The following is an 18,036-nucleotide window of genomic DNA, read 5'->3' as shown; positions in this document are numbered from 1 at the left end:
TTTTTAGTAGAGACAGGGTTTCACCATATTGGCCAGGCTGGTCTTGAACTCCTGACCTCATGATCCCCCCACCTCAGCCTCCCAAAGTGCTGAGATTACAGGCATGAGCCACTATGCCCAGCCTCCTCAGTGATTTTCAAAGTGTGGGCCACAAACTGTTAGTGAGTCATAAAATCAATTTAGCAGGTCCCAACTAATGTTTTAAAATCTAATAGAATAGACCAAAAATATCAGGGAGCGTTGCATGAAATAAGAGTATCTTCAGAACTTCCATGTCAAACATGTATTTATATGTATGGAGGTGTGGGAAATGGGTGGAGGTGAAGTACTACATAATTCCTAGAATGCTTACTTGTCAAAAAACAATTGAAGTCACCACCATACTTTAAGTGATGGAGTTCCTATGTTATTTCAAGCAATTTGAAATATTGATTTAATCTTCTCAACTTTGATTGTTGGGTTTGTATCAGACTACAATTCTTTATTTTTAAATAAAAATGATAGCAAGTAAATGGATATATTATCACATTCCCCTTTTCAGAACAGACCATGATCTGTTTGTCTGTTGTCTGGTATGAACTATTGAAATGAGTTCAAAATTCTTAACATAACTGAGGAATGTCACATACCATTTCTGTTTCGGTTTTGTTGTTATTGTTGTTGTTTTGACGTAGTGTTTACACCTTTGCTTGAGGGAATTATTTTCAATTAATCATTGGCATTTAAACACTGACACATCTGATATAAATATGAAATTAGTGTTTTCCTAGGTTAATGTGAGCAAGTTGAAATTTTTTCAGAATCTGACATTTTTGATTAGATAATGTATCTTGTCCGTGTCGGTACAATAAGATCAGCTTAATTAAAATTAAGTAGAATCATTTAAATCATGTGTCTATAACAGTCATAGATCTGAAATAAGCTTCTGGTTGGACTACAATAGAATTAATGATTAAAATAAGTTATGTTATTTAGAGCAGATGTTGCTTGAAATAGTGTAACAACTTATCACTTATCTCATGTACTTTTATTTTCTTGCACTTTCAGCCAAAATTGACCAAGAGGCAGAGGAAAATTCACTGACAGAGACTCATAAATGGTGAGAAATTACTTTATTTCTAACATGCTAAATATATTTCATCTTAAGGAACCAATTATTAGTTCAATTTTAATTTTCAAACATAAAACAAAAAGAAATCTAATAAAATGGTGTGCTCTAAATTCACAATGAAGTTCTGAATTTTATTTTTGTTATTTTGGGTACATAATTCTGTTAAATACCAAATTATTGTATATAGCTTAGCATCTTCTCTTTCACATGGGATTTAGAACTGTGGAAATACACGGAAGAAGGAAGATAGCAAGAACCTGTTTCAGAGTTTAGTTATTTAAAAAAAAAAAAACTATGTAATTTCCATATTCAAAAATGAAGTCTAGGTAGGAAGCCATGAGCATCCCTTGGATGCACCTTCATTTCCAGAATGGAGGCTTGCAATTATGGGTAAATATAGAAAAGTGTCTCAGAAATCTCCCTGCTTCTCTGCCTCAATTTTCTCTTCTTCCATCTCTCTATATTCATTAGGGTTCTCTAGAAAAAAAGAACAAACTGGTGAAACAGATATAAACACACACATACACACACACACACACACACACACACAGGCATACCTCATTTTATTGGACTTCTCTTTGTTGTGCTTTGCAGATAATTGTATTTTTTTTTTAATTGAAGGTTCATGGCAACTGTTTCTATCAAGTCTATGGGTGCCATGTTTCCACCAGCATGTGCACACCTCGTGTCTCTGTGTTACATTTTGGTTAATTCTTGTAATATTTCAAACTTTTTATTTTTATTATCTGTTACTACAAGTGATCTGTAATCACTGTTCTTTTATGTTGCTATTGTAATTGTTCTGGGACACCATGACCTGACCCATATAAGATGGCAAACATAGTAGAAAAATATTGTATGTTCTAACTGCTCCACCAACCAGCTGTTCCTTTGCCTCTCCCCTTTCCACAGGCCTCCATGTTCCCTGAGACACAACAATATTAAAATTAGACCAATTAATTACCCAACAATGGCCTCTAAGTATTCAAGTGAAAGAGTCACACATCTCTCACTTTAAAACAAAAGCTAAAAGTGACTCACTTTAATGAGGAAGGTATATCAAAAGCCGAGATAGGCCCAAAGCTAGACCTCTAGTGCCAAACAGTCAGCCAAGTTATGAGTGCAAAGAAGCAGCTCTTGAAGGAAATTAGGAGTCTATTTCAAGGAATGATAAGTCTATTCAATGAATGATAAGGAAGCAAAACAGCATTCTTGCTGGTATGGGGAAAGTTTTAGTGGTCTAAATAGAAGATCAAACCATCCACAATTTAACAAAATGCCAGGATTTGGTTTAGGACTGCTACTTGCCACACAGAAAGCCAGTCACTGAGATGAGTATTGCCAGGGACAAAGGCTTTTTTTTTTTCCATTTATTTATTTTATTGCATTTTAGGTTTTGGGGTACATCTGAAGAACATGCAAGATTGTTGCATAGGTACACACGTGGCAGTGTGATTTGCTGCCTTCCTCCCCATCACCTACATCTGGCATCTCTCCCCTTGCTCTCTCTCTCCAACTCCCCTCCCCGCACCGTCCCTCCCCTATTTCCCCCCAACTGACCCCAGTGTGTAGTGCTCCCCTCCCTGTGTCCATGTGTTCTCATTGTTCAACACCCGCCTATGAGTGAGAACATGCGGTGTTTGATCTTCTGCTCTTCTGTCAGTTTGCTGAGAATGATGGTTTCCAGGTTCATCCATGTCCCTACAAAGGACCCAAACTCATCGTTTTTGATGGCTGCATAATATTCCATGGTGTATATGTGCCACATTTTCCCTGTCCAGTCTATCATCGATGGGCATTTGGGTTGGCTCCAGGTCTTTGCTGTTGTAAACAGTGCTGCAATGAACATTCGTGTGCACGTGTCCTTATAGTACAATGATTTATAATCCTGGACAAAGGCTTTAATTGGGTTCTGCAGCCAAGGTGCTGGGAGATCAGTCTCAAATCCATCTCCCTGACTGACTAAAATTAGGGATTTATATAGCAGGGAAGAAATGTAACCATGTGTGGGAGAACAGAAGCTAGGGAGAGGTAAGGAAGAGGAGGTGGTCAGCAGCAAGCAGCTGGTGGGTTAGGCAGTCATAATGGGTGAAGGGTCTGGCATCTCATTGTCCAGATGCAGTGATCTGGTGAGTTTCAGCTCCTTGATTCTATCTTGGAAGCCTGATGGTTGGTTTCCTGAGAAAAAAACTCAAAAAAGGCACATGTAACTTTCTCAAGTTTCAAGACTAGGAGGGTCAATTTCTATGTTTATTCAAATTAAATCATAAACATCAGTTCTATGGGACCATTGTGCCGATTTCAATTCCATTAAAACAAAGCCTAATCCTGAGCAAGACACTAACTCTATACAGTTCTGTGAAGCCTGAGATAGGAGAGGAAACTACAGGGGAAAAGTTTGAGGCCATTGGAAGTGGGGTCATGAAGTTTAAGGTAAGAAACCTTCTCTGTAATAAAAAAGTGCAAAGTGAAGCAACAGGTGCTGATGGAGAAACTACAACAAGTTATCCGGAAGATCTAGCTAAGCTAATTGATGAAAGTAGCTAAACAACATATTTCCAATGTAGATGAAACATCTTCTCTTGGAAGAAAATACCATCTAGGACTTTCATAGCTAGAGAGAAGTCAATGCCTGACTTCAGAGCTTCGGAGAACAAGGCTGGGTTTGGTCGCTCATGCCTGTAATCCCAGCACTTTGAGAGGCCAAAGCAGGCAGATCAACTGAGGTCAGGAGCTTGAGACCAGTCTGGCCAACACAGTGAAACCACATCTTTACTAAAAATACAAAAATTAGCCAGACATGGTGGTGCAGGCCTGTAATCCCAGCTACTTGGAAGGCTAAGGAAGGAGAATCACTTAAACCCAGGAGGCAAAGGTTGCAGTGAGCCAAGATTGTGCCATTGCACTCCAGCCTGGGTGACAGAGTGAGACTCACTCTCATTAATTAATTAACTAATTTTTTAATAAATCAAGCTTCAGAGAACAGGATGACTGTCTTGTTAGGGGATAATGCAGCTGGTAACTTTCAGTTGAAGCCAATGTGCATTCACCATTCTGAAAATACTAGGGCCCTTAAGAATTATGCCAAATCTCCTCTGCCTGTGCTGTATAAATGGAACAACAAAGCCTGCTCATCTGTTTATAGCATAGGGTACTGAATATTTTAAACCCACTACTGAGACCCATTGCTCAGTAAATATTCCCTTCAAAATATGACATCTCATGAACCATGCACTTGGTCACCCAAGAGCTCTGATGGAGATGTATAAAGAGAATCATGTTTTGATGCTTGCTGACACAACATTCATTTTGTAGCTCATGGATAAGAAGTAATTTTGACTTTCAAGTCTTATTATTTAAGAAATACATTTGGTAAGGCTATAGCTGCCATAGGTAGTGATTCCTCTAACAGATCTAGGTAAGGTAAATTGAAACCTTCCTGAAAGGATTCACCATTCTATATGCCATCAATGACGTTCATAATTCATGGAAACAGGTCAAAATATCAACAATAACAGGAATTTGGAAGTTCGTTTTGAACCTCACAGATGGTTTTGAGGATTCCAAGACATCAGTGGAGAAAGTAACTGCAAATGTGGCGGAAATAGAGAATTTGAGGTAGAGTCTGAAGATGTGACTGAATTGCTGCAATCTCATAGCAAAACTTGAACAGATGAGCAGTTGCTTCTTATGAATGTGCAAAGAAAGTAGTTTCTCGAGATGGAATCTACTCGTGGTGAGATGCTGTGAACATTGTTGAAATGACAACAAAGAATTTAGAATATTACATAAACTTAGTTGACAAAGCAGCAGCAGAGTTTGAGAGGATTTGCTCCAATTTTGAAAGAAAGTAAAGTGCTATCAAATGGCATCATATACTACAGAGAAATCTTTTGTGAAAGAGTGAATTGATGTGGCAGATTTCATTATTGTCTTATTTTAAGAAATTGTCACAGCCACCCCAGCCTTCAGCAACCACCATTCCAGTCAGTCAATAGTCATCAACATCAAAAAGTTATTGAGTCACACTCAAGACTTAGATAACCATTAGCATTTTTTAGTAACAAAGTATCTGCTAATAAAGTATGTGTTTTTTATTTTACACATAATTCTGTTGCATACTTGACTATAGTATAATGTAAACATAACTTTTATATTCACTGGAAAACCAAAAAATTAGGGCAAGCTGACAATTCTGGTAGGAGTTGATCTTGCAATCTTTTTTTTTTCTTTTTTTAAATTTCAACTTTTATTTTAGATTAAGGAGTACGTGTGCAGGTTTATTACATGGGTATATTGCATGACACTGAGGTTTGGAATCTAAATGATCCCATTATGTAGGTATTGAGCATAGTACCCAATAGGTGGCTTTTGAGCCCATGCTCCCCCTACGTTGTTTAGTAATCCTCAGTGTCTGTTGTTCCAGGTTTTATGTCTATGTGTGATCAGTGTTTAGCTCCCACTTATAAGTGAGAACAGGCAGTATTTGCTTTTCTGTTCTTGCATTAATTCACTTATGATAATGGTCTCTAGCAACATCTGAGTTCCTTCAAAGAACATGATTTCATTCATTTTATAGTTTATGAATCATTATACATAATTCATATTCCATGATGTATGTAGCCAATCCACTGCTGACGGGCACCTGGGTTGATTCCATGTCTTTGCTATTGTGGATAGTGCTGTGATAAACATACAAGTGTGTGTGTGTGTATTTGACAGAATGAGTTATTTTCCTTTGAGTGTATACCCAGTAGTGGGATTGCTGAGTCGCATGGTATTAGAGTTCTGTTTTCAGTTCTTGGAGTGAGAAATCTCCAAACTGCTTTCCACAGTGGCTGAACAACTTTGCATTCCCACCAATGGTGTACAAGCATTCCCTTTTCTGCACAGCCCCACCAACATCTGTTACGTTTTGACTTTAATAATTGCCATTCTCACTGGTATGAGATAGTATCTCATGGTGATTTTGATTTGCATTTCTCTGATATTAGCAATGTTGAGCAGTTTTTCATGTTTGTTGGCCACCTGTATGTCTCCTTTTGAGAAGTATCTGTGTATATCCTTTGCCTATTTTTTTAACTGGATTGCTTTTTGCTTGTTGATTTGTTTAAGTTCCTTGTAATGTTGCAGTCTTGGGTCTGAAGCAGTCTAGAGACAGAATTCTTTCATATTCAGGAACCTGACTATTGAGGTCTCCAACTGATTGGAGGAGACCCAGTATGTTATAAAAGGGAATCTGCTTTTTTCAGTGCCTAGTGATTTAAGTGTTAACCACACGTAGGCCAGGCACAGAGGCTCACACCTGTAATCCCAGCACTTTGGGAGGCTGAGACAGGCAGATCACCTGAGGTCAGGAGTTTGAGACCAGTCTGGTCAAGCAGCCTGACCAACATGTCGAAACCCCATCTCTACTAAAAATACAAAAAAATTGCTTGGATGTGGTGGTGGGGGCCTATAATCTCATCTATTCAGAAAGCTGAGGCAGAAGAATCAGTTGAAACCGGGAGGCGGAGGTTGCAGTGAGCCAAGGTCATGCCACTGCACTCCAGCCTGCATATCAGAGACTCCATCTCAAAACAACAACAACAACAGTTAACCACACCTAAAAACTGCGTTCACAATAACATTTAGACTGGTATTTGACCCCAAAATGGGCACTCTGCTAGGCTGGCTGGCAGGCTGCCTCCTCTCAGGCTTTTGAGGGAGTGGTGAACTTTGACCCAAATTCTAGAGACCCAGGTCTCCTTCTCAGCTTTGAGACCTTGAAAATTTTATCTGACACCCCACCCTCAACAGTGGCTTACCATATGTACTCTCTCCCTATGTAAATTTCTTTAGGACCCAAAACTTCAGTTTTTTATGGAGCTCCTCTTTTGCTTGAATTGGCCAAAACTGTCTATACTCGCCATCCTCCCCTACACCACACAGAAAAAAAGTTGAAACAAAATACATACACAGGGAGGGCATGGTGGTTCACACCTGTAATCCCAGCACTTTGAGAGGTCGAGGCAGACAGATAGCCTGAGGTCAGGAGTTCGAGACCAGCCTGCTCAGCATGGTGAAACCTTGTCTCTTCTAAAAACTATTTAAAAATTAGCCAGGTATGGTGGTATGCACCTGTAATCCCAGTTACTCCGATGACTGAGACAGGAGAGTCACTTGAACCTGAGAGGCAGAGGTTGCAGTGAGCTGAGATGGCACCACTGCACTCCAGCCTGGGTGACAGAGTGAGACCCCATCTCAAAATAAATAAATAAATAAATATGTACATACATACAAATGAACAACATATATACAGATCCTCATTTTATTTTATCTCTTAAATATTTCAGTTGTCTTGGCAAGGCCTAGAGGGAGAAGAGAGCCAGGCATATGAATTTAGGCATACATTTTTCCTGTCTCCTATTCTTCCTTTTATTTTTATTATAGGTTATTCTTATCATGATCTACATATCATATTGTCACAAACCAGATGAAATTCATTTTGGAGGCAAGATCTAGAGGTACCCACAAAATTGTTCTTCATTTTCCAGCCTTCCATTTAGCCCTTTGAACGTATACAGGGAAGTTACATTTCTATGAATACATCGAAAGATGCCTAATCCAGGGAATTCGCCGGAGAGATTCTGCCTTTATCTGAGTGATGCTATAACAGCTAAAGACAGTTTAATTTTACTTTGCACCCATGGCAAGAGATCCACTGACAAATTGGTGAAAAATTTTTGTGCTTTTATTTTTTAAAATGAGAGTTATTTACAGATAATTGTGATAGCTGAGTTAGGCTATCAGATCCCTTGAGGATCAAAGAAGGATCACATAATGACTGAACAGCTTTTTCTGTACCGAAAGAGAAGTTTCCCAAAACTTTTGAGGCGATTTAGCATTCCATATGCTCACCAAGGTTATTACGAGAGAAGGCAGGGTTGCGTGGTAGACAGGACCCTGACATTTCCTCTTAGCCTAGCTCTGCCACTCCTGAATTGTAAGCAAGTAAACCACAGAAAGTTCCCCAAGTTCCCAGACCTCCACTTCATCGTCTGTAAAAGGGAATATAACCTCACCCTTCCTTTCATCCTCCAGGGACGTAGGAATGGAGTATCTTGTTCTTTGCAAAGCTTCTTCAAGTGTGGCTCCTAAGAGGTCTTTCTTGAAGACTTACCCATGTGAAAGTATTTTGTAAACCTCACACACACATTTTATCAGCTTGCTTTAAAAGGAATTATACTCATTTGTCTTTACATTCTAGTACATTTTTTAAATGTTTTGACTCTTAGCCCATTTAAAATGGAAAAGCTGAACTTTTATCAAGAAAATAATTAGAATTGTCTTCTGTAAATAATATTAAAAACAAACAATGGTTAGTATGTTTTTAAATCAAGTCAGATCATTTTTCATATTTGTTAGCATAATAGTTTTTACTGTGCTAATTCTGTTCATTTTTGCTATTAATCTATAAAGTGGATTGATTATAGATTAATAGCCAAATTAATGGAACTTTGAGCTCCTTTTTCATATGAGCAAAACTGTATAGCTTTGGAATAGTTTAACTGAACTCTTTAGTTCTCCTATAAAGTAAGGCAGCTGGGCAGATGAGTCCTGAACCATACCCAAAACCCAAATGCAAAGCAGATGAATATATTCTCATCTTCAGATGATTTCATTGGGCAAGCCAAGCCATCATATTGTATTACAAGGTGGATTTCAGCAGAATGTTGTTAAGATTGGCTTCATCCCCATTGTGTGTGTTTATTTCAGCTTCTGCTTCTATTTTATTTTTAATTAGCATACACGGCTTTCTTCAATTACGGAAAAGTATCACCAGACCAAATGTGATTGTTTTTATTTCCTACAGAGTCCCTTAATGTCTATGTCAGCTCGTAGGCAGAGAATGTAGAAATTTTTTATTTGTCTAATAAATGTCCATTTCTTTATATTTAAATTTTTAAAAATAATCAGACTGGGAGTTTTAAAATCTGCTTTATTATTTAATAATCTATGGCTAACTTGAAAAACTATATATTCAGGTGAATTTGGCTTTTGACATAGAAAAAGAAAAGGTTTTAGAAACACAGTTTGTTCCAGCTATCAGTTGCTTTGATTTCACTAAATTTAATTCTGGCATCAGTAAAGCTGATAGAAATGACTGAAAGTAAGATTTGAATTCTATTGCAACTGTTAAGTTAGAAAGCTTACCCTTGTTAGTCAATGAAGGTGACATTCTGGATACAGGAAATCAGGATGAGAAATGTGTACACCCTCTGTGAGCAATGCCAAACAAAGTAATGTGCATGGACCACTCCTATCATTTTAAAGCAACTTTTTTCTAGGAAGTTTGTGACTTTTCCTACAGATTAAAACATTTATTTTAAGATGTATGTATTTTTCTACAAGACATGAATGCTATTGAAATTTTTATATAAAACTTTAAAAACGGCGGGGTGCAGTGGTTCATGCCTATAATCCTAGCACTTTGGGAGCCAAGAGAGGCAGATTACCTGAAATCAGGAGTTTCAGACCAGCCTGAACAACATGGTGGAACTCCATCTCTACTAAAAATAAAAAATTAGCCTGATGTGGTGGCAGGCGCCTGTAATCCCAGCTACTCAGGAGGTTGAGGCAAGAGAATCTCTCTAATCCAGGGAGCACAGGTTGCAGTGAGCCGAGATTGTGCCACATGTTTCAGACTAGAAGTCTTTTTCTTCCTCCAGCAGCTGAAGACATCTAGAAAGATTAGACAACTAATCTTCTGATGAGACCATAAGATGATAGTCAATTTGTTTAATAAGGAAGCAAATGGCACAATTAAACTTAGAGAATTAGTAAGTAATAATGCTTTATTTGGGCATTATGTGATAAAGATTTGACTGTATAGTTTAAAAATGTACTCAGTGTATCTCATAGGATCTTTTAAAAAATGTTCTTAAAGAGAATACACTAGATTCCCTCTCCTCCCTCATTTCACTTGAATAATACCAAAGCAATTGGAAACAGCCAGTAATAAAAGACAAGAAATCATAATGGAAGAACACACATTTGTAAAAGAGCTTTAAATCACACATTTAAAAAAATAAATACTATTTCTGCATGTAATATTGTTTGAATGGTATTTTAGTAAAGCCAAGATTGCATAACAAATGAGTAGAAATGGAAAATTAATCTTTCATGCAAAATAAAGACAAAAAGGGGGAAAGAAAGCAAAAGGAATGTTGGTCCCACTGGTTTCATATAGTATGTAACTATTCATTTGTCATGGGAGAGAAAATATTTAATCAGTTCTGAACTGATGCACACATACTTTATCATGTTTAGTGACTTTTAGAGTGTCAGTTTGTAAAATGTTTATCCAAGGAATGGACTTCTGGCACATGGATAAAATGAAAAGTGAAATGTTTAGTTCATAATAGACATATTTTCCAGAATCTTTCTGAGTAACTATCCGGAGATGAATAGAAAGACTACAGGTCTGTGTTTATCTGGCTTATGCTGGCTGACCAGGCAGGCTCCAGCCTGGTATTAAAACTGAAGTGACATGGAATGTCTTTGCAAAAGCCCCAAACAATGACATCACTCCCTTAACAATATTGATAATGTAAAACAAAGTCAGAGTTTGTTATTTCCCAATTTGGATTTCTTAGTTAACTACTTCTAATCCTGCCAGAAGATTTACTGTCTGGAGGCCCAAAAGAGCAAGGCTTCCTAGATGGAAAGCTGTTATTTCACACCTTTTACTTTTGGGCCATGTGTTAAGTTTTAGATATAGCACTTTTCCTTGTACAAATGGATTTTCTTCTGTGGTTACATTATCCAACTTTTTATAAAATCCATTGACTTTCAACAGCAGGGGAATCCATGACACCCTTTGCTGATTTTCTGGCCTTGGAAAGTTATAAAAAATCTGAGGTGGAGACTGCTCATGAAATTTGTTTGTTAGTGTTAGTGCATTTCAAATAGAAAGATTTCAGGATTTTCTGGTTATGAGTATTTTAATATGTTTCCTTCCAGCCTTGGTTGATAATTATAAGGGAAACATCAAAGAATTTCTGCCCTTTGGAAGAGTTATATTGTAAAAATGGAAGCTTTCCTGTTGTATAAACTTGAGATCTTTCCCACCCCAATATTTAAAAATATTTGTTGGCCTAGAACAGACTAAACTGTCTCCAGAAGCTATGTTCTCCAAGTTAATAAAGGTTAGAGCTGTTAAACTTTTGTGTCCTAAAACCTAAAAGAAGAGTAATGAAATCACTGGGTGTTTGCTAGGGATTCCAATCACTGTGCTCTTGAAATGCAAGTCGTGCAAGGGGTGGAGAGGGTGAAGATAATACAAGAAAGAAAGGATGTACTATTTTGTCCACTGTTTTGTATTTTTCAAAAATAGAAAGTGGAAAGGATAAGCATTAATAAATTAGGTTATCAAGTGGATTTAGGCCAGGTGCAGTGGCTTATGCCTATAATCCCAGCACTTTGGGAGGCTGAGGAGGGTGGATCCCCTGAGGTCAGGAGTTCAAAACCAGCCTGGCCAACATGGAGAAACCCTGTCTCTCCTAAAAATACAAAATTGTCAGGTGCACAGTGGCATGCCCCTATAGTCCCAGCTACTCAGGAGGCTGAGGCAGTGAACCCAGGAGGCGGAGGTTGCAGTGAGCTGATATTGTGCCACTACACTCCAGCCGGGATGACAAGAGTGAAACTCCATCTCAAAANTGTGCCACTACACTCCAGCCTGGATAACAAGAGTGAAACTCCATTTCAAAAAAAAAAAAAAAAAATTGTATTTAATTGTAGTATCATGCTCCAAATCCATTAGGATTGTCCATCTTGACAAAATACGCTTCAAGCACAGCAGAGATTCCAGAAGAACTCAATAGTTAAATAAATTAGTCTACGATTATTGTCAGAGAAAGAAAAATATTTTTTTCTAAAGAGAATGAAAACATGAGAAAAGGGAATAGTTATTGATCTATAGCCATATTTTGTGAGGCGAATTGGAAATCAGCTTTAAAAGATTGTCATTAGAAGAGCTCATTTGCCTACAAGTTGCAAAGGACCACATTAAATTAAATTACACCCCCAGAGGCATTTCTCGGAGGCCTCCAGGATCCCTTGCGAGGGTAACCAGCCTCAGGAGTGGGGGAAAGGGGCAGATGCAGGCGCAGGGTCTCTCCCATGGCAGGTTCTGGTGCCATGGTTAAGACCCAGCTCTGAATAACAATGCTGGCATTCAAATCCCGGTTATAGCCCCTTTGATTTTCTTTTTAAGATTTCTGACTTTGGGAACGTTATTGAAACCTCTGTATCTTCATTTTCTTGTTTCTAAAATGAAGGTAACAGAACAGTGCAAGTCTCAGAGCAAGCGCTTTATAATTACTTGTATCATTGTTACTGGATGTTTACTGTAGGGATCTGCTACTCTTGACTCTAGTTTGCATTTTCTCCATGGGTATTAATGCAGATTCTCAAAAGGATGAATCTGGTTGGTTCCTAGATAGGTAATAGAAGCTCATGGAGGATACCAGCCACCCCAGCCTGGGCTATCGTGGAGGCAAGCTTTCTAAGATCACTGTAAAGAAGAAAAATGGCACATAAACATTTTAGGGAGATGAGAAGGGCTAGTGGAACAATAAAGCTTACAGGTATAACTGTCTTGAAAAGAGATAATTTGGTGTATTTTAAGTGAACTTTTTTTTTTTTTTTTTTGAGATGTATTTGTTAATTTTCTCCAAACCTTTATTTTGAAATGGAGTCTCATTGTGTTGCCAGGCTGGAGTGCAGTGGTACAATCTCGACTCACTGCAACCTCCACCACCCGGGTTCAAGCTATTCTCCTACCTCAGCCTCCTGAGTAGCTGGGATTACAGTCACTTGCCACCACACCCAGCTAATTTTTGTATTTTTAGTAGAGACGGGGTTTTACCACGTTGGCCAGGATGGTCTCAATCTCCTGACCTCATGGTCTGCCCGTCTCAGCCTCCCAAAGTATGGAGTGAACTTTTTAAAGTTGAAGTCACTTCACTGTGAGAACGTTACATCACGAAATGTTCATCATCTCATTTTTTGTTGCCTACTATGGCATGCATCAGATATGGATAAACTTTAAAAGAAGCATTAAGAAATGTTTTGGCTGATTTCCTTACCATTTGTCTTGAAAGACAATATAGTTATAGGCTTAGAATTGCAGAAATTACAGCTACATCTTTCTTGCAAAGTTGTAATCAGGATTGGAGAAGGGAAATAACTGATTCCAGCCTCATTGAAGTCATATATCTTCAGAGTGTCAAGGAGGGAGGAAGCAAGATCTATAGTAGATTATAACCAATTAATTCTTCCTTCACTTGTTGTGAGAATTTAATGTGACATTTTACTTAACACCATAACTAACCATGCGGTAAGCATACAATTACTGTAGATTTTTTTCCCTTTTATCTACTTTTTTTCTAACTTTTGCATTTTTCTACTTTTCAAACAGCTGTTTATTTCAAAGGTCCAAGGTTTTCCACAGCTCCTCTCCTGCCTGCTCCTCCTCCAAACATTAGCCCATCTGGGTGAGATCAAGGTCATACTCGCACTCCTGGTCACAGAGTCTCTGAAGGAGAAACATTAGCATATTTGCAATGAAAACATGTTGTAATCCCTCTGCTAATACTGTGGCATGGAAATTTGCATCTATACTGATTTTTGAAACAGAAAGGTTATTACTGGCACGTGAAACCCTAGATTAGCATGAAAAATGTAGATTTGCATGCTACTTCCAGAAAATTGCCAAACTCTATGGTATACTATTTAACCCACTAAAATAGCTCCCAAAGGTGACTAGGGGTTATTTTTAAATGTTATGAAAATATATTCTTACAAAATAATTTACAAAATCTTTTCTTGTTGTTTTTGTTTGTAGTGTTGACATTGTTAGCAATGAATCATGAGTTTTTCTGGGAAAAATTCATGGATTGATCAAAATTCTCTGACTTGAGGATATTGCACTTACAGAGAATAGGAATATTTGAAATTGTTTTCAAAATTGAAAACTATTTCAAAATTGAAAACTATTAGGTCTAGGAAGTATTTGAGAAACTAGGTCAAAGATTCTTGATTTACTCTAAGTCTTAAGTATGTTATCTTAAGATAATTAAAGAAATAGAGGGGCATCTTTAGGCTAGACAACAGAGTGTAGAAAATCAGTCATTGAGTTTTTCTAAGTCTTAAGTAGATTCTTAAGTCTAAGACTCTACCAAAAAGAGAACATAGAATGAAAAACAATTAAGAACAAAGGGATCAGAAAATAATTTCAATAAATAGGAAAAAGGGGAGAAATTAGAAACAGGACATAATAAAGACATTGTGATAGCTACTTGTTCCTCTTGTTTTATTCTAGAGTTTTGTAACTAAATATACATATCCCATGGTTTCTTATATGAACTGAAATTTAGACTTTACTATTTTAAAGTTGATTTTTATTTCCACCATTCAATGATAGTTAAGAGTATATTGGTAACATAGGTATTTCATAGTCATTTATTTAGAGAAATTAAAATACAGATCCACTAAAATAAGAACAATAAAATCATTATTATTATTATTTTTGAGACAGAGTCTCACTCTGTCTCCAGACTGGAGTACAGTGGTGCAATGTCAGCTCACTGCAACCTCCACCTCCTGGATTCAAGTGATTCTTCTGCCTCAACCTCCCCAGTAGCTGGGACTATAGGTGTGCACCACCACACCCTGCTTTTTATATTTTTAGTAGAGTTGGGGTTTCACCATGTTAGCCAGGATGGCCTCTATCTCTTGACCTTGTGATCTGCCTGCATCGGCCTCACAAAGTGCTGGGATTACAGGCATGAGCCACCGTGTGCATAAAAATTATTTTTTAAGTATTCAAACTATGAATCAAGGTGCTGGTATAAGTAAAAGAAAAATACTGGCTGGGCACAGTGGCACACACGTGTAATCCCAGCACTTTGGGAGGCCAAGGCAGGCGGATCACAAGGTCAGGAGATCATGACCATCCTGGCCAGGATGGTGAAACCCCATCTCTACTAAAAATACAAAAATTAGCTGGGCGTGGTGGCAAGCATCTGTAATCCCAGCTACTCAGGAGGCTGAGGCAGGAGAATTGCTTGAACCCAGGAGGAGGAGGTTGCAATGAGCCGAGATCATGCCACTGCACTCCAGAGCGAGACTCTGCTCAAAAAAAGAAAAAAGAAAAGAAAAAATACATAGATTTTTTAGTTTTTCCTGAAGCCTCTCAGATTCTCCAGTGATGTCTTAGGGGAAAGAAAAAAAAAAATACGTTGTAGGTTGACATGCCTATTTAAGGACTTTCTAATTTCTATTCGTACAATGAATGTAGACTCATTGTTTTCAAAACTCATGCAACTTATCTTTCCTTTTCCCTTTGGTCACATCCCATATGCTCCGGTTAAATAAGGATAAATTAAGATAATATCCCAAACCTCTGAACTTTATTTGAAATATTTGTTTTATCAAGTGTCCTTTTTAAGTGGCTAAGCCATGTTCTCGTATATGCAATTATAGAGTTTCAACTTCATTTTCTTTTCTTTTATTTATTTATTTATTTATTTATTTTTTTTTGAGACAGAGTCTCATTCTGTAACCCAGGCTGGAGTGTGGTGGTGGGATCTTGGCTCACTGCAGCCTCCACCTCCTGGGTTCAAGCAGTTCTCCTGCCTCAGCCCCCTGAGTAGCTGGGACTACAAGGATGCACCACCACACCCAGTTATTTCTTTTGGATTTTAGTAAAGATGGGGTTTCACCATGTTGGCCAGGCTGGTCTCAAACTCCTAACCTCAAACTGTTCTCCCACCTTGGCCTCCAAAAGTGATGGGATTATAGGTGTGAGCCACTGTGCCTGACCTCAACTTAATTTTAAAAGCTACCTCTATACGCAGGGTATACATTTGCATAAGACATATTGCGTTTTTGTATTGTTAAAAGTGCTGTTTGTAAATAATACTATAGAAAATATGAGATTATTTTTCAATAGATTACAGGATATGAATTCCCACTATAAGCATCTGAAGTGAGGTTAAATGTCTTTTCTGTCCCTTCTAGTAACATATACATGCACAGTTATTCAGCATTGTAATGTTTATGTAAACCATAAATTATCCTGTATTGAATTATTTTAGTAGACTAAATAATGCCCAAATAATAAGGAAAACAAATAAGATATTAAATAGTGACAAATATCTTTATTGGTTTACCAAATCTATAGTCAGCAAATATTATATTGAATCAGACAATGACATTTTAAAAATAACCTATTATGTATTTCAGCATCAAAATGTACTAGCAGTATAAAGACATGCATATCTAAATAATTTTTATATTAAAATGTTTTAAAAATCAGTAGCCATAAGTAATTACCCACTTTAGTACTGTTTTGACAAAAAAAAAAAAAAAAAAACCTAGTTTTTTAAAGAAAATGTCAAAGTCCAACACTTGGTAGCTTACTTAAGGTATAATAAGCTGAATATTTGTTGCCAAATAAATTCAGTGAAGTTAATTAAAATATTTACACCAAAGTTAGTAAAAACACGAAATATACTATCTCCCAGATAATCGTACAGAAAAAAAAAAAAACATAACGTTTATAGCTAGTGGATATTTAAAAGTAAATAAAACCTAGATGTGGAAAAATACAAGCCTTTCTTCTTTGCTAATTTCTTAATTCCATTCAAAAATACAAAACCAAGTCCCAGATCAGAAGCAAACCCTATTGATAAGCTTTTCTGTTTGAAATTCTTCTCTGAGTGCATCTAATGTTCTGAAAAACTAAAAATGAATGACAGCTGCAAAATTGAGACAATTTGCAATAATTGAAGGAAACTTTTAAAATCCAGAGGGGCAAACCCAATCTTAGGATTATAAGGTTCTGCTAGAAGTAAGATCTGGATTTCTGTAATCTAGACGTGGATCTGGATTTCTAGATTTTTCCCTCAGATCATCAACCAAATAAATTCCAAGAGGATTTTGGAAGTAAATGTTGAAATTTAAGCTTTAACTAGAAAAGGATATTGGAAAATTTATGGGATTTAGAGTTGGATTCTAGCCAGCATCATAGCCACAGAATATTAACATTTGTTTCTATTTCTGCTACTTTTTTCTAAGTGATACGTTGTCTGCTTTTCTGAGCTTGTTGTTACCGTGGTCCTTTTACACATGCATATTGCTTCTTCAGTTCATTTTACTTTTCATTAACTTTTACCTCTCTCAAAGTTATAAATGTAGACATAGTTGAAAAAGTCAATTAGTACCAGAAGGCTGATAACGAAAAGCAACAGCCTCCTGGCCCACCCAGCCCTACCCTCTCTTACATTTTTCTCATCTATTTTCTCTGATAGTTTCTACGCATGGTTTTCTGTAATATACTTGTACTGCTATTTCATTATTTATCAGTTTAGCACTTATCTGTTAATTTATGATAATGGTTGATGTAATTTTTAGCTCACTCTCTCACTCCACTTCCTCTCCTTGTATTTTAATTTTTAGTTAGGAAGGTTGTCTAAGAGATACATAATATAAATTTTCAGACATGCAAGTTCTTAAAACACTTCCCTCACACGTATTTGATAGTTGGTCTAGACATGGAATACTACATGAAAATAATTTTTCTTTAAATGATTGAAGGCATTACTTCATTGTCTTCTGGTCTTTAGAGTTGCTTTTATGAAGTCTAACTACATCTTTATTGACTGTTCCTTGTGTTTGACCTGCTATTTTTTTCCTCTCAGGAGCACTGAGTGTTCTCTGTTGATGTAAAAGCACAGAACTTAGGGTTTGGTGTGTGCCTGTTTGTTTACTCTGCTGGGACATTTTTTTCTATTTGGAGCTCCATGTCCTTCTGTTCTGGGGTTGGTCTCGAATGATCCTTAGGTTTCTGATGTGGATTTTTTTTTTTTTTTTTT

The 18,036-nt window shown here is 37.1% G+C and overlaps 1 protein-coding gene across 1 annotated transcript in view; it reads left to right on the top strand.

Moving 5' to 3' along the window:
- Positions 1-18,036, top strand: part of FMN2 (formin 2) — a 383,202-nt gene that overhangs the window by 301,957 nt on the left and 63,209 nt on the right. Inside the window, exon 16 of the mRNA XM_037739857.1 lies at positions 1,048-1,099. Coding sequence (XP_037595785.1) covers positions 1,048-1,099 — 52 coding nt within the window. The remainder of the gene's footprint in view (positions 1-1,047; positions 1,100-18,036) is intronic.

This window comes from Cebus imitator, unplaced genomic scaffold (genome assembly GCF_001604975.1).
Source record: "Cebus imitator isolate Cc_AM_T3 unplaced genomic scaffold, Cebus_imitator-1.0 Scaffold75, whole genome shotgun sequence".
Taxonomy (NCBI): Eukaryota; Metazoa; Chordata; class Mammalia; order Primates; family Cebidae; genus Cebus; species Cebus imitator.
This window is presented reverse-complemented; position numbering and strand designations above follow the sequence as displayed.